The 23,851-nt window shown below is 46.5% G+C and overlaps 1 protein-coding gene across 3 annotated transcripts in view; it reads left to right on the top strand.

Annotated features, from left to right (window-relative positions):
• LOC137331265 (rho guanine nucleotide exchange factor 26-like) overlaps positions 1-21,773 on the top strand; it is a 139,157-nt gene extending 117,384 nt beyond the window's left edge. For all 3 annotated transcript variants that reach the window (XM_067994924.1, XM_067994923.1, XM_067994926.1), the window contains exons 12-15: positions 2,480-2,689; positions 15,400-15,470; positions 16,321-16,425; positions 20,999-21,773. In XM_067994924.1, coding sequence (XP_067851025.1) covers positions 2,480-2,689; positions 15,400-15,470; positions 16,321-16,425; positions 20,999-21,141 — 529 coding nt within the window. In that variant the 3' untranslated portion in view covers positions 21,142-21,773. The remainder of the gene's footprint in view (positions 1-2,479; positions 2,690-15,399; positions 15,471-16,320; positions 16,426-20,998) is intronic.
• The last annotated feature ends 2,078 nt before the right edge of the window (positions 21,774-23,851 follow it).

The following is a 23,851-nucleotide window of genomic DNA, read 5'->3' as shown; positions in this document are numbered from 1 at the left end:
TTGTTCTCAGGATGTGGGCGACGCTGGCAAGGCTGCATTTATTGCCCATCCCTAGTTGCCCTGGGGGCATCAAGAGTCAATCATGTAGAGTGGGACTGGAGTCACTTGAAGGTCCAAACCAGGTAGAGGAGGCAGGTTTTCCTTTCCCAAAGGATATTAGTGAACCAGTTGGGTTTTTGCAACAATCCGACAGCTTTTCAACTGGTCATTTTAATTGGTGTCAGCCCACAAATTGCCAGATTTACTGAATTCAGTTTCCCAACTTGCCAAGGCGGGATTTGAACTCGCAACTAGATTGCTAGTCCTGGTATAGGGTTGCCAACCTTCCAGCATTGTCCTGGAGTCTCCAGGAGTTAAAGCAACCCGGGAGAAAATTATAGGGGCATTAAAAAAAATGGAGTGTTTTGTTCATTTCTTTGAGCACTTCCGTTCATTAACTATAAAAATATTGCCTTGAGGATGGACGTGTCGGGCGACCAATGGCGGGAGCGTGGGGGCGAGGCGGATGGAGGTGGGAGATCATGTGATAAAACCTCAGGGAACATGTCCATCCGGAGTTGGCAACCCTAGTCCAATACCATAACCACTAGGCTACCGTACCCCTAAGGAGGGGAGAGAGATATTACCATGATGTGTGAAGGTAGTGCTTTTTGGCATAATTTATGAGATCAACCAGTAAAGTTTAAACAAACAAAAATACCCTGGAAAATTCTTCTCTGACCCCCTCAAGCAATCGAAACCAGTGCAGGAGATCACATGGACCAAGTATTGTCTATAAAGACACTTACCTTCTATACGATATGATCTCTGCCCCAGTCAGGAACTGTTCCAGCTCCCTGTTGAAGACACGCAGAGAGTCAGCACCCACCTCTCCAGCCGGCCACACATTCCAGAATATTTTATTATTACCCTGTCGTGGTCAATGGTTGCTGTTTATATCTTCTTGGGATGTGGGCGACACTGGCAAGGGTCAAAGCAGTTATTTTCACAACTGCTCAGCCACTTCCAAGGGACTAACACGGGACGCAACCAACAGAGTACCCTTTGTCGTCCAGTACTTCCCCGGAGCGGAGAAACTACGCCATGTTCTCCGCAGCCTTCAACATGTCATCAATGAGGACAAACACCTCGCTATGGCCATCCCCACACCTCCACTACTCGCCTTTAAACAGCCACCCAACCTCAAACAGACCATCGTTCGCAGCAAACTACCTAGCTTTCAAGAGAACAGCGTCCACGACGCCACACAACCCTGCCACGGTAACCTCTGCAAGACATGCCAGATCATCGACACAGATACCACCATCACACGAGATGACACCACCCACCAGGTGCATGGTTCATACTCCTGTGACTCAGCCAACGTTGTCTACCTCATACGTTGCAGGAAAGGATGCCCCAGAGCATGGTACATTGGCGAGACCATGCAGACGCTGCGACAACGGATGAACGGACACCGCGCAACAATCGCCAAACAGGAGGGTTCCCTCCCAGTCGGGGAACACTTCAGCAGTCATGGACATTCATCCACCGACCTTCGGCCCAAGGCGGCCTTCGAGACACACGACAACGCAAAATCGTCGAGCAGAAATTGATAGCCAAGTTCCGCACCCATGAGGACGGCCTCAACCGGGATCTTGGGTTCATGTCACGCTACACGTTACCCCACCAGCGAACAAATGTTATCTGTTTTTAATATAATGGGTCATTTGCTGGCTCTCTCTGCCTTCCGGATGTTTCTGCCTCTCTCTGTGTTTTTTTTTCTCTGTTTTTTTTCCCTGTTTGTTTTTTTATTGAATGTGTATTCGGAGGTTCTGCAGGTAACACCTCTCTGTCTGAACACGGTGATTGCCTTGGCAACGGGCAGTTGCAGGGGCAGTCTGTAAACACCATGTATTATTGTTCAATATGTATAAATGCGTAGGCTTCAAGGAGATCTTGAAACATTTGCCTGAGGAAGGAGAAAATCTCCGAAAGCTTGTGAATTTAAAATAAAATTGCTGGACTATAACTTGGTGTTGTAAAATTGTTTACAATTGTCAACCCCAGTCCATCACCGGCATCTCCACATCATGACTTCCAAGGGAGTTAAGAGTCAAGCACGTAGGGGCTGGAGTCTCTTGCAGGGTGGGATGGGGTGGGCATTAATGATCCATTTGGCATTTTGCAACAGTCTGTCAGCTTTCATGGTCAATTTTTGCCTGTTGGCATCCCACAAACGACCAGGTTTTATTTGAACTTCATCACGAAATGAGCTGTGAATCTTTTGACTCAGAGGCGAGACTCTTACCAAATGAGCCAAGCTGGAAACTAACAGGACGTTGTACCAGAGAGCTACTAGCCGCCAAGAATTCTTACCTCAGTGGCAGTCAGATCCTTCAGGAGATGAGGGGGAGGGGGGGGGGAATAAATTGTGTTTTATTTTTTTGTTGCTGCTTTGTGACTCTAATAATTTTTTTTTGTCGTTATTTTGTTCCAGTGAGGACAGTTACAGTGTGACAGATTACGCCATGAGGGCTCAGTTACAGGTGGAGCGCTGTGAGGCCGAGGAGCTGAACCTTTCACCGATGAAGACGGCTTCTGGCATGTTGTACTCCCGGCAGAGCTCCATCAACCACCTCTTCAGGCTCACCATGCTTAGTAACCACGCCGGAGAGAAGGTAGTGATGGTGTTTGGAGCAGAGTCACCGTGAGTACATTCCTTCTGGATTTTGTTTTAAATCAAAAGCAAACATGCAAAAACAACTTAAATAAGGAAAGAGTGTTTGTATTTTTGGGTCTCTCTCTCTCTCAGTGTCGAACATCTTGATAGTAATTAAAATGTTTACAACCTCTGTCAATAAAATAGGTGATATAATTACAGGCTGTTATGCTTCAAAATTCAGCTATTGTTTGAAAAATGAACTCAGTTACAATTAGGAAAACATTTTTTTTCTCTCTCAGCTTAATGCACTTTCAGAAGAAATATATATAGAACACAAATTAAAAGCCAGAGCAGATGTGTGATCAGTAAGTTCTTTTTCACACTCTCTGTTTTCAAAAAAAATTATATAAATTTAACCTGAATATAAAGATATTGAAATTTGACCACAAGCTTTTCTCCAAGTAATCTTGAAAAACTTTTGAGTGTAAAACTGCTGGAATATCCCATTAGTACAGCTGATTGAATCCTGGGAAATGAGATACACTACACATACTCAGACTGCACAAACCAAATTCAGCCCAAAGAGTCACAGCTCGGAGCAAAAATATCAAGTCTAAGCCCAGGCTTTTGAGAGGCCGAGGCCTTGAATTACAAGCTTTAATGAAGGCATTAATCATAGCAGATATAGCACAGGAGAAGGCCATTCGGCCCTAAAAGACGCAAAAGGCAATTCAGTGGGTAAATTTATTCATGATATTGCGAATATAAACATTTTTTATAAAACCTTATTTTGGACACTAGAAATTTCAGTTAATGGGGAAAAAATGGCGAATGAAAAAGAATTCAGAAAGCATTTTGAGGAATATGTGGGAACCCAGTAGCCAGATTGTATGATCTTTCAGTGATGTTTTTGCTGCAAATTTGGAGATGTCTGAAGAACAGACCTGACCATTTCAGGCACATATCCCAATGGTGTCACATATATTGCAGCATAAGGTCAAGTTTTGATTCAGACGAAGCTGACTTTTCGCATCGAGCGAATGTAACAAGCATTGGACTGAAATCTGACTGTGGGCTCGGCAAGCTTGCTCTTCAGTAGGTGTGATATCTGCTCCATTGCAAACTCTTCGCTGCTTTTTAAAAATATTTATTTTTATTACATCCAGACGCGCTCACACACGTACATTACCATGTGCGTACTTTATTCACTTTGCGCGTGCTTTATTTTACACATTTTCACTTGGGGAGAGAAGCATGAGCTATTCCAATGCTTTCCTGGCCAGACTCTCATCTTCCAACTCCATAAAGTTGAGCTCATCCAAAACTCTTCTGCCCGTATCCTAACTCGCACCAAATCCTTTCACCCATCACCCCTTTGCTCGCTGATCTACATTGGCCCCTTCTCCTGCAATGCCTCGATTTTAAAATTCTCATCCTCATGTTCAAATCCCTCCATGGCCTCGCCCCTCCCTATCTCTGTAACCTCCCCCAGCCCTGCAACCTTCCGAGATCTCTGCGCTCTTCCAATTCTGGCCTCTTGCGCGTCCCCGATTTCCTTCATCCCTCCACTGGCGGCCGTGCCTTCAGCTGTCTAGATCCTAAGCTCTGGAATTACCTCGCCAAAATTCTTTGCCTCTCCACCTCTCTCTCCTCCTTTAAGATGCTGCTTAAGCATTTGGTCACCTGTCCTAACGTCTCCTTATGTGGCTCGGTGTCAACTTGTGTTTGATAATCGCTCCTGTGAAGCGCCTTGAGATGTTTTACTACATTAAAGGAGCTTTATAAATACATGTTATTGTTGGTGCAGTAGGAATCGCAGAAGGTAAGAACAGGTTTGGGGGGTTGGCTGATGATGAGGGGACATGCTGTTGCACCACTGAGAATTCTGGTGCTGAACCCAAGCACAATTTATAATGTCTGGGCTCCTCTCTGAGTGCAGTCAGAATAAATTAAAACCCATCAAAAATGTTGCATTAGGAGCAACAAATCCCCTTGTCTTGCTCCGTTCCATAGTTTGGGGGCTGCATAATAAGCTGTTGTAAAAATGAGGGTGCCTGCAGGTCTGAAATCAAACATCAGTCACCTAGTTATTCTTACAGAATAAACAGTGTCATGTCTCAGGCTCAGGGTAATCGAATCAGCTGTTACCAGGTTCAGCAGTGTGTGGGCTGCACTGAGAATGTCACAACAGTATTTGCATTATGGACCAAAAGCTTTGGACACCCAAAAACCTGGAGTGGATTATAGTTCGAAATGAAGCTAGACCTACATACACTGGGAAGAGCGGACACTTCAGAGTCATGGGATCCCTGTTCAGAAGAGAAACAAATTTGGCGTGTAAGGATTGAGTGACTGAGTACTGCAACAGTTCAGATGCTGATCCTACCTCATTCACAGGATGACGTCCTCATTTCTGAAGAATCACCCGCAACTTTTTAAGAACAGAAGAAATAGGAGCAGGAGTAGGCCAAACGGCCCCTCAAGCCTGCTCTGCCATTCAATATGATCATGGCTGATCTTCTACCTCAACTCCACTTTCCCGCCCTATCCCCATATCCCTTGATTTCCTTAGTGTCCAAATATCCGTCGATCTCAGTCTTGAATATACAGAGTGACTGACCATCCACAGCCCTCTGAGGTAGAGAATTCCAAAGAGTCACAACCCTCTGAGTGAAGAAATTTTCTCTCGTCTCAGTCCTAAACGACTGACTCTTATCCTGAGACTATGACCTTTAGTTCTAGACTCTCCCACCAGGGGAAACAGCCTCTCAGCATCTACCCTGTCAAGCCCTCTAAGAATTTTATACGTTTCAATGAGATCACCTCACATCCTTCTAAACTCCAGAGAATATAGGCCCATTATAGAATCATAGAATCATAGAAGTTTACAACATGGAAACAGGCCCTTCGGACCAACATGTCCATGTCGCCCAGTTTATACCACTAAGCTAGTCACAATTGCCTGCACTTGGCCCATATCCCTCTATACCCATCTTACCCATGTAACTGTCCAAATGCTTTTTAAAAGACAAAATTGTACCCGCCTCTACTACTGCCTCTGGCAGCTCGTTCCAGACACTCACCACCCTTCGAGTGAAAAAATTGCCCCTCTGGACCCTTTTGTATCTCTCCCCTCTCACCTTAAATCTATGTCCCCTCGTTATAGACATTCTACTCAACTCTCCTCATAGGACAACCCTCTCATCCCAGGAATCAATCTAGTGAACCTTCATTGCACCCCCTCTATGGCAAGTATTTCCTACCTCAGGTTACGTGGATTTTAGTAAGGTATTTGACAGGGGTCCCACATAGCAGACTGGTCAGAAAGGTAAAAGACCATGGGATACAGGGAAATGTGGCGAATTGTATCCAAAATTGGCTCAGTAACAGGAAACAAAGGGTAAAAGTCAATGGATATCTTTGCGAATGGAAATCCGTTTCCAGTGGTGTGCCACAGGGCTCAGTGTTGGGTCCCTTGCTGTTTGTGGTATATATTAATGATTTGGACTTGAACGTAGGGGGCATGATTGGCATATTTGCAGACGACACAAAAATTGGCCGTGCAGTTGATAGTGAAGAGGATGGCTGTAGACTCCAAGAAGATATCAATGGGTTGGTGGAGTGGGCGGAAAAGTGGCAAATGGAGTTCAACCTGGAGAAGTGTGAGGTAATGCACTTAGGGAGGGCAAACAGTAAAATGGAATACGCAGTAAACGGGAATATATTGAGAGGGGTCGAGGAAGTGAGAGACCTTGGAGTCCATGTGCACAGGTCCCTGAAGGTGGCAGTACAGGTAGATAAGGTTGTGAAGAAGGCACATGGAATGCTCTCCGTTATTAGCCGAGGTATAGAATACAAAAGCAGGGATGAAATGATGGAACCGTATAAAACGCTGGTAAGGCCACAGCTGGAGTATTGTGCGCAGTTCTGGTCACCACATTACAGGAAGGATGTAATTGCTCTGGAGAGAGTGCAGAGAAGATTAACAAGAATGTTGCCAGGGCTTGAAAATTGCAGCCACGAGGAGAGATTGGATAGGCTGGGGTTGTTTTCCTTGGAGCAGAGGAGGCTGAGGGGTGACTTGATCGAGGTGTACAAAATTATGAGGGGCCTAGATAGAGTAGACAGGAAGTACCTGTTTCCCTAGTGGAGAGTTCAAGAACTAGAGGACATAGATTTAAGCTGATTGGCGGAAGGATTAGAGGGGACATGAGGAAAAACTTTTTTACCCAGAGGGTGGTGAGTGTATGGAATTTGCTGCCCGAATTGGTGGTAGAGGCAGGGACCCTCAACTCTTTTAAAAAGTACCTGGACCTGCACCTAAAGTGCTGTAAGCTGCAGGGCTACGGACCGGGTGCTGGAAGGTGGGATTAGAATGGGCACCTGGTTGTTCTTTGAGCCGGTGCAGACACGATGGGCCAAATGGCCCCCTTCTGTGCTGTATGTTTTCTATGGTTCTATGGTCCTAGGAGACCAAAACTGTACACACTACGCCAGGTATGGTCTCACCAGAGCCCTATACAATTGCAGCAAGACCTCCTTACTCTAATACTCCAACACCCTTGCAATAAAAGTTAACATACCATTTGCTTTCCTAATTGCTTGCTGTACCTACATGTTAACTTTCTGTGATTTGTCTACAAGGACAACCAAATCCCTCTGACTACCAACATTTCTTAGTCTCTCATCTTTCAAAAAATATTCTGCTTTTCTATTCTCCTTACCAAAGTGGATAATTTCACATTTCCCCACATTATACTCAGTCTGCATTCACATACACTGCTCTCATTAATTAATTCCTCCCAAACCCACTATCTCCGCCAACTGGAAGGACAAGGGCAGCAGATGATGGAATCAGCGTCACCTGCAAGATCCCCCTCCAAGTCACACACCATCCCGACTTGGGCACATATCGGCCGTTCCTTCATCGTTGCTGGGTCAAAATCCTGGAACTCCCTCCCTAACAGCACTGTGGGAGAACCTTCACCACACGGACTGCAGCGGCTCAAGGAGAAGGCGTCTCACCACCACCTTCTCAAGGGCAGCTAGGGATGGCCAATAAATGCTGGCCTTGCCAGTGATGCTCATATGGGATGCCCAAGAATGAATTAAAAAGATTCACTGGTGTATTTTGCATCAAATAAAATAAATGAAGGGTTTGTGACAACTGCAAGATTCTGAGGATTGAAACCAGCCCTTGAGTTCCCAGGACTTTTTGACTAAACCTCATGCCTTGAGCACTGGCTGGATCTCTGTTTGAGTTACACCTCACATTGGAAGGACTCCTTTTGCTGGGTTCAGCACCAATTGCCCGCACACCCAGCACCCATAGATCTGACGAATCTCAGTGATCTTCAGTCAAGTTAGGTGGGGGGGGAGCTGGGTGAGCAGCAAGTCACTGTCAAGAACAAGTCATTCTGTTGATTTAGCGAGAAAACCCAGACTTCCAGCAGAAACAGAACAGTGCTCCAGTATTCAGCTCCCAGGACTCTCAGATCCTTATCATTTCATCTGCACAGGAAATGAACGTTTTTGTTGTGGATGTTCCCCATTTCCTGAGGGCAGCCATTTGAGGCCTTTGACACCAGGCCGCAATATCTAACTGCTCGCTGCCATGGAAACCAAAACATTCCGTTTCATGTTTCTTCCACTAGAGTTCAGGGATACTCATTGACAAGGGAAAATCCTTCATATTAATCACTAGTTAAAATGTTGCATTTATGAAGCAATAAAGGGCTGCACTCAGATTGTGCCCTTGGGGTTAAGATTGGGCTTGTGATATTGGTAATGAACATGTTGGCATGTTTGTATGGAATTTCTCCCTTTTTAATATAGCTTTGTTAAATAGCGCGCAGAGCAGTTTTATGAGCCTTTGTTAATAATAATTTTGGTCCGTTCGAAACTTGCTTTTGATGGAGACTAACTGGTGCTCAGGGCCCGATACTCGAGCGCTGCCCAACTTGGTAAATGGAAACCCATTCGAAGCTTTTCTCATCAAGAGAATTTTCGTTTGAAAGCACTTGACTCACTTACTATCCATTAGTGGTGCTTCCTGGTATTAACAAGAGTCGCCCCCGTAGGGTCGAAATTGGTCAGCGTCCAACTACAGGCGCTAAACGGGCTCCCTGCCTAAACCCCTCTGCTGCTCTACCTATCTTGACCCTTGGGCCGACCTCCCGCGATTGTTCCTCGGGGCTCGTCTCAATAATCAGGGCCTGTCCCATCTCCAGAGGCTGCTCACCTAGGCCACTGTGGGCCTCATGCCTCGCTGGCAGCCACCAGATAACTCCTGGGGGGGGGGGGGGGGGGCGGGGTAGGGGGGGGGGGCGGGGGGGCGGGGGCGGGGGGGGGGGGCGGGGTAGGGGGAGCGGCGATCGCTGACCGGCAGCTTCCCGCAGTAGTGCTATGGAGCCAGAGTGGGGTTGGGGGGGGGGAGGTCAACAGTGGTGCTCCCCCTCCCCGGCTCCACACAAGGGTAAGTTTAAATAAATTTACTTGCCTGTTATCCTGGCCTCCAGCGGTCGCTTTAAGGTTAGACCTCTGTAGAACACCGTGACCGCACATACTCCACCTCGTTTTTGACAAATGTTGGGGAAGGGGTCCTGAAACAGGCGAGAGGGCTTTCTTTGCATATTTAAATTGGGCCGACACTGCATTCAGGCGGCAGCCAGGGATGCCTAAAAACAGCAAGGATCTATATGGTGGCAGCCATGACAACGGAATAGATCGGGCCAAGGGCCTCACACCCTGAAACTGGTACATGTTGTTCCCATTTTGAACCTGGAGAGAAACAGGCACAACTCAATCCGATTTCTCCCCCTCTATGTCCCGGGCTGCGGTGACGGGCTCCTACCCACGGTTTGTTTGTCTCGACAGTAGATGTCAGAATAGCCTAGTTCACACAAACCCACCCGTGGGGGTGAGGTGGTAATCGTGGCTCAGTGGGCAGCGCTCTCGCCTCTGAGTCCAAAGGTCGTGGGTTCAAGTTCCTCACTCCAGAGTCTTGAGCACAAAATCTAGGCTGACAGTCCCAGTACTGAGGGAGTAAAACTGCCGTTCTACCTGACCCCGTGGGTTTCCCGCCTGGTGTTAGGTTAAAATAACCCGCTATGTTCCTATGAGCCAACTTAGCACAGACTGGGGGAAGCTTGAACGCAGGACGTTGATGGTCTGTAAGACTCTACACCGCATATTTTTGGCAAGCCATTGGAGGGAGTTGCTGTTGGCAGTTAACTTGGTGAAGACATATTTCTGGTCGCTTTGTGTAGTCAAATCTGGAACACGTTCTTTTTTAAGCATTTATGATGTCAGGTAGATTTTACTGTTCAGTGTTGGGTTGTAAGTGCTTAGTGAAGCAGAAGCCAAGCAGCTCGCAACATCCCGACAAAGGCTTCAACCCCGCCAAGCTCTCATGCCCGGGCGCCAAAAAAGGGAAGTCTATCCAATAGCGGCCAAAGCAATTCATAGAATCACATGGAATTTACAGCACAGAAACAGGCCATTCGGCCCAACAGGTCCATGCCGGTGTTTATGCTCCACACGAGCCTCCTCCCACCCTACTTCATCTCACCCTATCAGCATAACCTTCTACTCCTTTCTCCCTTATGCCTTTATCTAGCTTCCCATTACATGTATCTATGATATTCACCTCAACTACTCCATGTGGTAGCGAGTTCTACAATCTCACCACTCTCTGGGTAAAGAAGTTTCTCCTGAATTCCTTATTGGATTTATTAGTGACCCTCTTATATTTATGACCCCTAGTTTTGGCTTCTCCCCACACGTGGAAACATCTTCTCCACATCTACTTTATCAAATCCTTTCATAATCTTTAAAACCTCTATCCGATTACCCCTCAGCCTTCTCTTTACTAGATTCCGCCCTCCTTTACGTGTTTGTTATGGTTCTGTAGTTTATTAAACTCCCGTGTTCATGCCTGGGTTTCAGTGTGTTGATGTAGAATGATCCCAGAGGACAGTCAAACTGTTTCCACATAGTGCAAACACAGATGTGACCTGAGAAAGAATGATTGCTGTTTTTTAATGAGGTCAGGCAGCCTCTTAGTTCGCCCCAACACTGAGGGTTCTGGATGCCTCTCAGCGACTTACACAGCATCCAGTCAAGGGATTTAATGTTGCCAGTTTTGGCTCAGAAATCCATGAGTGGGATGTCTGGAAATTTTCTAAACTGGATGTCAAAAGACAAATCCATTTCTTGCTAATCATAGAATCTTACAGCACAGAAGGAGGCCATTCGGCCCATCGTGCCTGTGCCAGGTCTCTGAACAAGTTGTCCAATTAGTCCCACTCCCCCGCCCTTTCCCCGTAGCCCTGCAAATTTCTCCCCTTCAAGTATGTATCAAATTCCCTTTCAAAATTCACCATTGAATTTGCTCCCACCACCCTCTCAGGCAGCATATTCCAGATCATAACGTGCCACGTAAAAAAAATTCTCCTCATCTAGCCTCGGGCTCTTTTGCCAATTATCTTAATTCTGTGTCCTCTGATTACCGACCCTTCCTCCACTGGAAACAGTTTCTCCTTATCTACTCTATCAGAACCCTTCATGACTCTGAACACCTCTAATAAATCTCCCCTTAACCTTCTTTGGTTTAAGGACAACAATCCCAGCTTCTCCAGTCTCTCCACGTACTCAAACTCATTCTTTCCCGCAAAATCTAGCTGCCTCAATTTTTCCCTGAAAATTCTACATGCTTTTAAACCCCAAGCTTTGCGTCCTCTGACCGCTGCTTGATTTGCCCCGTCTTTCTATCCTACTCTTAGTGGCATCTTGCGCTGTGGGCCTCGACCTTTCACCTAGGCTTCCTAATGAAGAATACCACAACTCCAGATCGTACAAAACCAGAGTAATGTTGGAAGTTCAGTTGAGTTCGAAGCCGATTGAGTTTCCGGATTGTTTCCCTCCGTAAAACGTCAAATGATAACTGAGGATGATGTCGGGGCGCGAGGTCCAACTCGAGCATGTAGCCTAAGATGTTCTACAAAGTTTGTAGGGCCAGCATCCCTACCCTAAAATATTCTATCTGTTCTGTTGGCATTGGGTATGGTTCTGGTTTCTGTACCAGCAGTATAACCAAAGTAAAAAGGACACCGAACTATCGGTTTGAAGTTACAGTTCAAGTGGCTGGCTTGGCTCAGTGGGTAGCTCTCTCGCCTCTGAGTCATGAAGGTCATGGGTTCAAGTCCCACTCCAGAGACTCGGGCACAAAATCCAGGCTGACACTCCCAGTGCAGTACTGAGGGAGTGCTGCATTGTCGGAGGTGCCGTCTTTCGGATGAGACGTTAAATCAAGGCCCCATCTGTCCTCTCAGGTGGATGTTATAGATTCCATGGGCACCATTTGAAGAAAAGCAGGAGAGTTCTCCACAGCATGTTGACCGATATTGTTTATCCCACAATGAACTCCACTAAAACAGATTATCTGATTGTTATCACGTTGTTTGTGGGATCTTGCTGTGCACAAATTGACTGCTGCGTTTCCCTACATTACAACTGTATAAAACACTGGTTAGGCCACAGCTGGAGTACTGTGTGCAGTTCTGGTCGCCACACTACAGGAAGGATGTGATCGCTTTGGAGAGGGTGCAGAGGAGATTCACCAGGATGTTACCAGGGCTGGAGCGCTTCAGCTATGAAGAGAGACTGGGAAGATTGGGTTTGTTTTCCTTGGAGCAGAGGAGGCTGAGGGGGGACATGATTGAGGTGTACAAAATTATGAGGGGCACAGATAGGATGGATACTAAGGAGCTTTTTCCCTTCGTTGAGGGTACTATAACAAGGGGACATAGATTCAAGGTAAAAGGCGGGAGGTTTAGAGGGGATTTGAGAAAGAACTTTTTTACCCAGAGGGTGGTTGGAGTCTGGAACTCACTGCCTGAAAGGGTTGTGGAGGCAGGAACCCTCACAACATTCAAGAAGCATTTGGATGAGCACTTGAAATGCCATAGCATACAAGGCTACGGACCAAATGCTGGAATATGGGATTAGAGTAGACAGGGCTGATGGCCGGCGCGGACACGATGGGCCGAAGGGCCTCTATCCGTGCTGTATAACTCTATGACTCTATGACTCTCTATAACAGTGACTGCACTTCAAAAGTACTTTATTGGCGGTGTACTGCTTTGGGATTGTCTAAAGGCACTATATAAATGCAAGACTTTCTTTACATGAGAGGAGGAGAAAAAAATTGGAGAGGTTGAACAATTAATGCAGAACTTTGAAGCCAAGACAAAAGGGACCAGCTTAAAAAAAGCTTCAGCACGACAGTCCTGTTAGCAATTAGTAAAGGGACTGAGAGTGAGGAGACAAGGTATTCAGACACCAGAGCAGCCTGCAGCTTCCCAGTGAACATCGTGTGCCAAGCCATTTCCTGTTGATGGATAACATGACAGAATGCACTGTCAGTCCTGCAGCAAGGAAAGTCTCCTGTGAAAAATAAGTGAATGAAAAATGGCTCAAGGCCCAGCAATGACAGAGAGCTCAAATAATTCATTCAGTGATCTCACAGTATAATCCCTTGGCTTCACAATCGGGTTTTTATGTTAGTTTGCACTTAAATGCACTTTCAGCGTATGTGGGATCAAATCACACGTTAACGCTGAATTATCTTTTCCTGTTGCACAGCACAGGCCAATCACTCAGATACTGGCAGAAAGTGTGTGTATCTATATCTACGTGTATGTATCTGTGTGTGTGTGTATCTGTGTGTTTGTATATGTGTGTGTGTCTGTATGCGTGTGCATGTGCGTCTGTGTGTCTATGTGTGTGTATCCACATACGTTTGTGTGTGTATCTGTATGTGTGTGTGTATCAGTGTGTGTATCTGTATGTATCTATGTGTGTTTTTGTGTGTATCTGTGTGTGTGTATCTGTGTGTTTGTATATGTGTGTGTGTCTGTATGCGTGTGCATGTGCGTCTGTGTGTCTATGTGTGTGTATCCACATATGTTTGTGTGTGTATCTGTATGTGTGTGTGTATCAGTGTGTGTATCTGTATGTATCTATGTGTGTTTTTGTGTGTATCTGTGTGTGTGTATCTGTGTGTTTGTATATGTGCGTGTGTCTGTATGTGTGTGCATGTGCGTCTGTATATCTGTATGTGTGTGTATCCACATACGTTTGTGTGTGTATCTGTATGTGTGTATCTGTATGTATCTACGTGTGTTTGTGTGTGTATCTGTGTGTGTGTGTGTATCTGTGTGCGTGTATCTGTATGTATGTACGTGTGTGTGTGTGTGTGTGTGTATCTGTGTGCGTGTTTGTGTGTGTGTTTGAACATTAGCGATTGTATATTGTAGCCCACATCTTGGGACAGTGAGCTAACTACACTGCTGTTCCCCCATTTATCCATCTAATGTGTAACTGGTCTTTCCATGAACTGACTGTAAACTCTGGGGGCCCAGCATTTCATCCTTGCACAGTCTGCCCGTGACATTTTTGGTCATTGTTCATGGAAATACAGAAATACGGGCGCTGTGTGGTCGAATGTCTAGTCCATTGATCCTTGTGTGCTCACCAGTCGAGATGTACTGGTGAATCTATATAAAGCCTTACTAAGGCCTTAGTAAAAAAGAAAGAAAGACTTGCATTTCTACAGCACCTTTCACTACCTCAGGGCATCCCAAAACGTTTTACAACCAATGAAGTACTTTTGAATTGTAGTCACTGTTGTAATGTAGGAAACGTGGCAGCCAATTTGTGCACAGCAAGATCCCACAAACAGCAATGTGATAATGAATAATGACCAGATAATCTGTTTTAGTGAAGTTGGTTGAGGGATAAATATTGGCCAGAACACCGGGGAGAACTCCCCGATCTTGAAAAATCAACATATTACCATAACATTCGGATTTCCCTCATTAGTAGAATCATACAGCACAGAAAGAGGCCATTTGGCCCATTGTGCCTGTGCTAGCTCTTTGAAAGATTGACCCAATTAGCCCACTCCCCCTGCTCTATCCCCATAGCCCTGCAAATTTCTCCTTTTCAAGTATTTATCCAATTCCCTTTTGAAAGTTACTATTGAATCTGCTTCCACTGCCCTTTCAGGAAGTGCATTCCAGATCAGAACAACTCGCTGCGTAAAAAATGTTTCCTCATGTCGCCTCTGGCTCTTTTGCCGATCACCTTAAATCTGTGTCCTCTGATTACCGACCCTTCTGCCATTGGAAACAGTTTCTCCTTATTTACATAGGAACAGAAGAAGGCCATTCAGCCCCTCGAGCCTGTTCCACCAAGTGCATTCCAGATCAAAACAACTCATCATCTTCTTAGCCGCGATTCCCCCAGTAGTTGAATAGCCATAGGTCTAGGCCCACGTCTGAAGAACGGGCCACTTAGGGCGATGAGGTACAGGAGGGCCAGAGGCGTCAATAGAACCGTATCCCAGCACGGAGCTGCTACTTTCGGGAGAGCAGGGAGGAAACAGGAAGGACGATGGAAAAAGTCACTGAGCGGAACTTAGGTGAAAGGGAGATCTCATCCTGAGTATTACACGTGGCGTAAATGTTAAGTGCTTAACAGGATTGGCAGTTTTCCGCGGGGAAGTTTAACTGTGCACTGTTGTATAACACAGTATTCTGTAGCCTGCTTGCAAAAACAAAGTGAGTCTCATTTTCCCATGAGAATTGTGCAAGTTGGTGAAGGGCCCGGGAAAAGGTTGGGAAAAGGCAGTGACTGAAAGGTCACTTGGGAGGGAATGGAATTTGATTTGTTTTTTTGTTCGTCCTTTGCAGGGGTGACCGTGCTCGTTGGTTCACGGCCCTGGGGCAGAACAGCGCTGAGAGACAACACCCAGACAGGACAAGTAAGTTGGCCGACGAGGGTGTGAGGTGAACGAGCTCGGGGTGGGGGTGGGGGGGTGGCGAGGGGCGAGGGCGAGGGGGGGTGGGGGAAGGAGGACGGTTGCAGAGAAGCCAGCGATTGCCGCTGACACACGCTGCCACCAACTGGACACTGGGCACGACTGCAGCTCTGTATTTCTGCCAGTCACACACCATAGCTGGAAACGCACGGCATGTCTGTCAGTATCTGAGAGAGACGGGTTGATATTTCACCCCAGCACCGGATGCAATCAGTTCCCTCACGGAGGACACCTGTCAGAACTTCACACTGGAGTGCAAACCAGAAAGGCCACGTAATTCTGGAGCTCTTCAAACCGGGTCATTAGTGATGTTATATTTTTCACATATTACATAGAATGTACAGCTCAGAAACAGGCCATTCAGCCCAACTGGTCCATGCCGGTGTTTATGCTCCACACAAGCCTCCTCCCATTCTGCTTCATCTAACCCTATCAGTATATCCTTCTATTCCTTTCTCCCTCATGTGTTTATCGAGCTTCCCCTTAAATGTATCTATGCTATTCACCTCAACCACTCCTTGTGGTAATGAGTTCCACATTCTAACCACTCTCTGGGTAAAGAAGTTTCTCCTGAATTCCCTATTGGATTTATTAATGACTATCTTATATTGATGACCCCTAGTTTTGGTCTCCCCCACATAAGTGGAAGCATCTTCTCTACGTCTACCCCATCAAACCCTTTCATAATTTTTGAAGACCTCTGTTAGGTCGTGTCTCAGTCATCTCTCATCCAGTTAAACAATTCACTGGCCGAATTCCAACTGACCATGTTCTTTCTTTCTCTTCTTGGCAGCGCTGACCCAGGTGGAGATCACCAGGACGTACCCGGCCAAGCAGCCTGACGAGCTGTCCCTCCAGGTAGCTGATGTGGTCCTTCTCTACCAGAGCGCAGAGGACGGTGAGTATTACCCTGTGCGCATACCGATGCAACGGGAAGGGCGCTTGAACCATGCGGGCGAATGTCTTATCGAGTGGGCGGTGGGGCTCCTCCCTCTCTGCCACCCCAACAGGTCATCGCCGAACTTCCACCAAACTTACATCGGCAGAACAGAAGGAGCCCCGAAGAAATTCCTAGTTTTTCTACCTACGGAATTATAATTACAAGCTTTACATAGAAATTACAGCACAGAAACAGGCCATTCGGCCCAGCTGGTCTATGCTGCCATTTATGCTCCACATGAGCCTCCTCCCTCCTTACTTCATCTAACTCTATCAGGGTACCCTTCTATTCCTTTCTCCTTCATGTGTTTATCTAGCTTCCTCTTAAATGCATCTCTGCTATTCGCCTCAGCTATTCCTTGTGGTATCATGTTCCATATTCTCACCACTCTCTGGGTAAAGACATTTTTCCTGAATTGGATTTATTGGTGACTATCTTATATTTATGGCCCCTAGTTCTGGTCTCCCCCGCAAGTGGAAACACCTTCTCTACGTCTACCCTATCAAACCCTTTCATAATTTTAAAGACCTCCACTAGATCACCGCTCGGCCTTTTCTCTTCTAGAGAAAAGAGTCCCAGCCTGTTTAGTCTTTCCTGATTGTTATAACCTCTCAGTTCTGGTGTAAATGCTACCCTGGATGCAATACAATAGAAAGCTTGGGTGTGGTTGTACGGTGGTTATGGTGCGAGAACAAGCACCCAAAGGTCATGAGTCCAAATTCCACCACAGCTTTAAAGTTGCGTTCAGTTGATGTAATTTATAAAAGGTGTCAGATTGCCTTCAAAAAACCTTAATGCAGTTCATCGTTGACCTTCAGTGAAGGGAGCCTGTCACCTCTCCCTGTTCTATGATTCCAGTGATAGGAGCAGAGTAGGCCATTCAGCCCCTCGTCGCCATTCAGTTAGATCCTGGCTGATCTGTATCTTAACTCCATTTACCTGGCCTGGTTTGGTAACCCTTAACACCCTCACCCAACAAAAATCTATCAATCTCAGTTTTGAAATTTTCAATTGACCCCCAGCCTCAAAAGCTTTTTGGGGGGAGAGTGTTCCAGATTGACACTACCCTTTGCGAGAAGAGGTGCTTCCTGAATTGACCTGGAAAGCCAGTCATCTATAAAAACAATTGTTGTATACCATCACCGCAAGAACTGATCAGTTCAAGATGAAGGCCCACCACCAACGTCTCAGGGCAACGTCCTGAGAACAAATGAAAACAAAAAGTCAATTCTTCCCTTACCTCTTGTCTCCAATCTCTCTCCTACCTTCCTTCCTCTGTCCTCCTATAGTCTTACTCTATTTTATCTGGAATTCTCCACCCCCCCCCCCCCACAAAGATTGTGGTTGCTGGGACAATTGAAGCTATCGAAACTGAGATCGATAGATTTTTGTTGGGTAAGGGTATCAAGGGATATGGAGCTAAGACGGGTAAATAGAGCTGAGGTGCAGATCAGCCATGATCTAATGGAATGGCGGAGCAGGCTCGGGGGGCTGAATTGCCTACTCCTGTTCCTATTAAACTTACTTTTCTTGTTCGCCGTTTGCTCTGAATATGCTGTCCTGCACACTCTTCCTCCCCCTTGCACCTTCACCATGTTGAAATCAATAGGAGCCGCACTGTTTCCTACTTTCACTCATTCTCGCCCACCGTCCTTTTTCTAGAGCAGCATTAGTAGAGGCTGAGAAGGAGATCGCCTGGCCACGTTCTCCGCTGGTGCTTGTGGTACGGCGGCGGGGTGCGTATGAGCATAACGCAAGGGAAACCTATTCAGCCCACCAAGCCCATTTCTTCCACAGGAGTCTGTAGACAATCTACTCCATCTTAGACCCATCACATCTCCATGAGGGAAAGTTTGGCAACATGTTTTTTTTTTAATCATCAAGGTACATGAAGCAAAAATCTAGAATATCTTCCTGATCTCACATCTATCACTACACTGGACCTGGACCTCCCTTGACATGACATCCTGTAGGAACACTGGGGTTAATACCCTGACCAGAATATTGATCAGGGGCACCAGAGGAATCCTTAACCCTTCACCTTAACTCCTCGACGAGGAACCTTCTATAGTTTACCCCCCAGTCTATGCCTCGGGGGATTAACGATGCCAAAATACAGCAACCAGTTGAGATTAGTTGAGCATTTACACCAGGTAAATGAATTAACCCTTTCTTGCCAGTTATCAAAGAAGAAAGTCAGACAACTAAGTCATGAACTAACAATTATTTACTAACCGTAGAATTAGCAGCACTTAAACTTCAACATTGAATGTCCAAATAACTGATGAAATAAATGACGGCGGTTACAAAGTTATATCACAGTAATTCAGCACTAACTGCTTCCTAATTATAAACTTACAGTTGAGATCAGTGTCTGAAGTCGATGTAAATTTTTGAGATTAATTTTAGACTGGACTCCCTTAATAGCTGAGACGTAAACAACATTAAATAGCCTGTCTATTGGATAGATTAAAGCTTATATGTTTGTAGTTGGCGACATTTCGAGAAATTATATAACTGAAAGGATAGCGGAATCAGATTCAATAGTAACTTTCAAAGGGGAATTGGATGTATATCTGAAAAGGAAAAAATGCAAGGCCAAGGGGGAAAGAGCAGGAGAGTGGGACTGATTGGTAGCTCTTTCAAAGAGCCAACACAAGCACGATGGGCCGAATGGCCTCCTTCTGTGCTGTTGGATTCTGTGATCTCGTCCTTATGAGCTGGTGTGGGTACACTGGTTGCCTCGTCTTCCTCTGGGAGAATGGTGTTTGCCTTCTGAGACATTACAGTGATGAGGTGCTACCCAATCCCCCTGGATCCCCTGCTCCTGAGTAAATTCACCTTCCACTTTTAGCTATATCTGGACTTCCTTGCTTAAATCTCACCTTCCTTGTTCTTCGAGATACTTGTACAATTAATGCCAGACTTATATCTGCCTATGTCTGGCTGGTATAACCATACAACCCTGACTTCTGTAACCTTTCTCTCTCTCGCTCTGTCCAAGGTGCACTTTCAGATTTTACAGAGACAGCCTTCTACATAATCCGAGACAAACAACTCCTACACTTGCTACTGCAAGAACTACTAAAACAACCAGAACTGAACTAAGAACTAAATACCGAAAACTGAAGATGGAAGTTTAGTGTCAGAAACGCCATCTTTGTATGTCCTTAATACCCAAAGAGACCCTCTCAATTTTATTCACTAAATCTGAGTGACACATGATAGACGAGTTCAGCACTTCTGCTGCCAATCACCTTACACAACCCCGCTGGTATTCCAATCACTCCCAAATCAGTGAAGCACTGGCACGCCGATATGCCAGGTCACTTGTTTACTTCCAAGCTTCTCAGGTCTTTACTAGCAAAGGGTTGACATACAAGTCCAGATAAGTCAAGACATCTTTATGTCCCTCTCCTCTGAGCCGGTCGTCTTGATGGCTTGTTTCTTATTCCTGGGAAGGAATGTTCTGTTTGTATAAGTTTTCATGGTTTAATTAGCATTAACCCTTTCATAGAATCATAGAATTTTACAGCAATGAAGGAGGCTATTCGGCCTGTCATGCCCGTGCTGGCTCTTTTGAAAGAGCTGTCCAATTAGTCCCACTCCCCCAGCAAACCCTGCAAATGAGTCCTCTTCAAGTACATGTACAATTGCCTTTTGAAAGTTCCTATGGAATCTGCTTCCACCACCCTTTCAGGGAGTGTGTTCCAGATTTTAACAACCCTCTGTTTGAAAAAAATTCTCCTCATTTCCCCTCTAGTTCTTTTGCAAATTATTTTAAATCTGTGACCTTTGGTTACCGACCCACTTGCCAATGGAAAGAGTTTCTCCCTATTTGCTCTATCAAAACCCCTCATTATTTGAAAAACTCTATTAGGTCTCCCCTCTGCTCTAAGGAGAACAACCCCAGCTTCTCCAATCTCCCCGCATAACTGAAGTCCCTCATCCCTGGTATCATCCTGGTAAACCTCCTCTGTACCCTCTCCAAGGCCTTGACATCCTTCCTAAAGAGCGGTGCCCAGAATTGTACACAATATTCGAGCTGAGGCCTAACCAGTGATTTGTAAAGGTTTAGCATGACTTCCTTGTTTTTTGTATTCAATGCCCCAGTTAAAAAGCCAGGTGTCTTTGTAACATACACTTTCTTAACCGTCTTATCAATTGGTTCTGTCACCTTCAAAGATTTATGAATATGCACCCCCAGGTCCCTCTGCTCTTGATCCCCCTTAAAATAGTACCATTTAGATTTCCTTTCCTTTCCCAGCATTCAGTCTGATGACTAACTCCATTTTGAGGACATATTAAGGGCAACTCTTAAAGCATTTCTCCTACTATCTAATTATGGTCCCAGTAGCTCATGTCCCACACAGCATTCAGGTATCTTTATTTGCCCCTGTCCTTGTAATCCCTGATGCCATTCTGAAGTCGATGTTCAGAGGGGGGAAATAAGAAAAAAATCTAAAGTGCCTCGCACAGATTTAAAAAATAATTGTAATAGAGCAGTCAAATACCTCTTGACTTCTTGCAGGCTGGTACGAAGGTGAGCGTTTGCGAGACGGAGAGATAGGCTGGTTCCCGATGGAGTGCGCCAAGGTCATCACCTGCCAAGCCACGATCGACAAGAACATGCAACGTATGGGCCGTCTGCTGGGACTGGAGACGAACGTCTAGAGGGCGGGCGGGGTACGAGAGGCTGGGCGTTCTCCCGTCTGCCACTCAGCGAGAGGCAACGCGCTCGTCGCCTCGTGGAAGGGGGAAGGCACGAATCGTATCGTTGCCTTCCTGGCCAGACTCAAGTCTTGGGACAACTCGTCTGAGGGAATACGTGGGCCGCACCACCTGAAACGGCTGATGGGGAAACGATGGCGGCGGAGGGGGTCGGCGGGGGGGGGGGGAGGTCATGGGTCGTGTAAATAAAACGTGGTCAACAAAGTCCCAGGATGAAGGGCCTGCCCGATATTGCACTGCAGACCTCAGCAAATCATCTCTGACACTGCCCAGTGATGAAGTGGGGGTGGGAGGGGGGGGGATTTTTGTTACGAGGACAAATAAAGACATGTACCTAAGGACAAAAGGTGAAGCAGCAAATCAGAGGTTAATATTTTTTATTGAAAGCGGCAATTGTCAATTGGACAGGTATCGGAATTTCTTCATGTAAATAATGGATGTCTTTTAAGCGAAGATATTGCTGCTGAACCATTTATGAAGTACACAAAAAAAACTGAAGTCAACTACAGGGATGGCCCCACTATGAGTTGCTCTGTGGTATTTGTTAATGTGGTTGTATTGCACTGAATAAAGATGCAGTTTATTATAGAAAAGTGCTCCGAGGGGCGAGGGGATGGAAGATTGTCGAATTTTCTCGGCAGCCCTGTGACCGGTCCCAAGTTTGCTGCCCCCTTTTAAGGTGCTTTTACACTCGACTATTCCTGCCTGGAGAGTGAGCTTCTTGTCTCCCTCTTTTATACATCTTAAACCTCTGGGCTCCGCTGTGTAATGTAAAGACCCGTTCAAAAAGAACGAACTTGCATTTATACAGCGCCTTTCACAATCTCAAGACGTCCCAAAGCGCTTTACAGCCAATGAAGTACTTTTGAAGTGTAGTCACTGTTGTAATGTAGGAAACACGGCGGCCAATTTGCGCACAGCAAGATCCCACAAACAGCAATGAGACAATGGCCAGATAATCTGTTTTTACTGATGGGGCTCGATTTTAAACTGGAACTGTGGGTGCGTCGGGGGCGAAGAAAATCGCGATTTCCAGGAGCGGGTAGAAATCCCGGCTCCAACACGCCTAAGAACGCGCACGGCCCAGAGTCATCTGGGCGCGCGCGGCGTTCCCGAACCCGGGAGTCCCGCCGGCAATTAAAGCCGGCGGGACGATATTTAAACAAGGAATTCAAGTACTTAAAGTACTTGAACTGTAGTGTTCAGCGTGTTCCCCGCGCTGTGTGAAACACGCCATGGGGAACGAGTCGGGTTTCAGCCGGCAACCATTTGGACATTTAAATGCCTGTTTGACGGATGGGGATAAAAGGTGAGTTATTGCAGCAGGGCACTCGGTTCTCTCAGACAAACTTGGCTGGGAGATCTTTGTGTTTAGACTGAAAATTCTTGGTTTCCATTCAGAATTGTTTACACTTATTTACCAACTTTTCGGACCCCCTCAAACTGACACCATCAGGATGGGGGGCACAATGGCTGCATTCACCAGTACGTCCGAGGACGAGGAACATCACCGTCCTCGCCAGGCACGGCGTGCACTTCCGCCACTTGGAGCTGCACAACACAGTGCTGCGCCACAGGCACCTGCACAAGAGCACAGAGGGCAATAACAGAGGGAGCGCCATCGCAGGAGGCACTACCCTCGTCAGAGGGTACAGACCGAAGCTCAGCTTCCTGGACCTCTCTGAGGAGCAGTGCATACGAAGGCTGAGAGTCGCCAGGTGGTCGCAGTTATCTGCAGCCTCCGTCTTGCCGAGCTGCTCCCGGCTGGGCCGAGCGGCATCTCGTTACCAATCGCTGTTAAAGTCACCACTGCCCTCAATTTCTTTGCCTCCGGATCATTCCAGGGTGCCACCGGTGACTCGTCGGGGTCTCCCAGTCGTCTGCACACAAGTGCATAAGGCAGGTCACCGACGGCTTGTTTCGCAGGACATCGCAATACATCAACCTCCCCATGGACGACCTCAGCCAGATGGAGAGGGCAGTGGGATTACACTCTGTGGCTGGCTTCCCAGGGGGGCAGGGTGCAATCGATTGATGGCACCCATATAGCAATCCGAGCACCTCCACATGAGCCAGGACTGTCCATCAACAGAAAGCGATATCACTCCATCAACACTCAGCTCACTTGTGACCACCGCAAAAGATTCCTTCACGATTGTGCCAGATTCCCTGGCAGCTGCCACAGTTCCTTCTTTCTGAGGGAATCCAACATCCCGGGCCTCTTCCACTCAAAAGACAGCCTTAAGGGCTGGCTCCTCGGAGACAAGGGATACCCCATGCCCACGTGACTCTGAGGAACCAGATCAATGAGCAACAGCATTGATAAAACGACAGCCACATCACTGCCAGGTCTACAATTGAGCCTGCTATAAGGTTGCTCAAGATGCGATTTAGATGCCTTGATCATTCTGGGCAAGCACTGCAATACGCACTGGACAGATCGGGACGCATTATAGTAGTGTGTTGTGTCCTGCACAACATGGCACAACAGAGATGGGTGCCGCTGGAGGAGGCCCCATCCACATCTGCCATCCACGTTGAGGAGGAGAACGAACCCATGGCCAGAGCAAAGGCTCACCTGGCTGCTCATGAAGCCAGGGAGTCACTCATATGTGAACGGTTCTCCTAATATCAGAAAGTGTGAACAGTTCTG

Source organism: Heptranchias perlo, chromosome 13 (genome assembly GCF_035084215.1).
Source record: "Heptranchias perlo isolate sHepPer1 chromosome 13, sHepPer1.hap1, whole genome shotgun sequence".
NCBI lineage: Eukaryota > Metazoa > Chordata > Chondrichthyes > Hexanchiformes > Hexanchidae > Heptranchias > Heptranchias perlo.
Note: the sequence above shows the minus strand (reverse complement) of the source record. Positions and strands in the feature narration are given on the sequence as shown.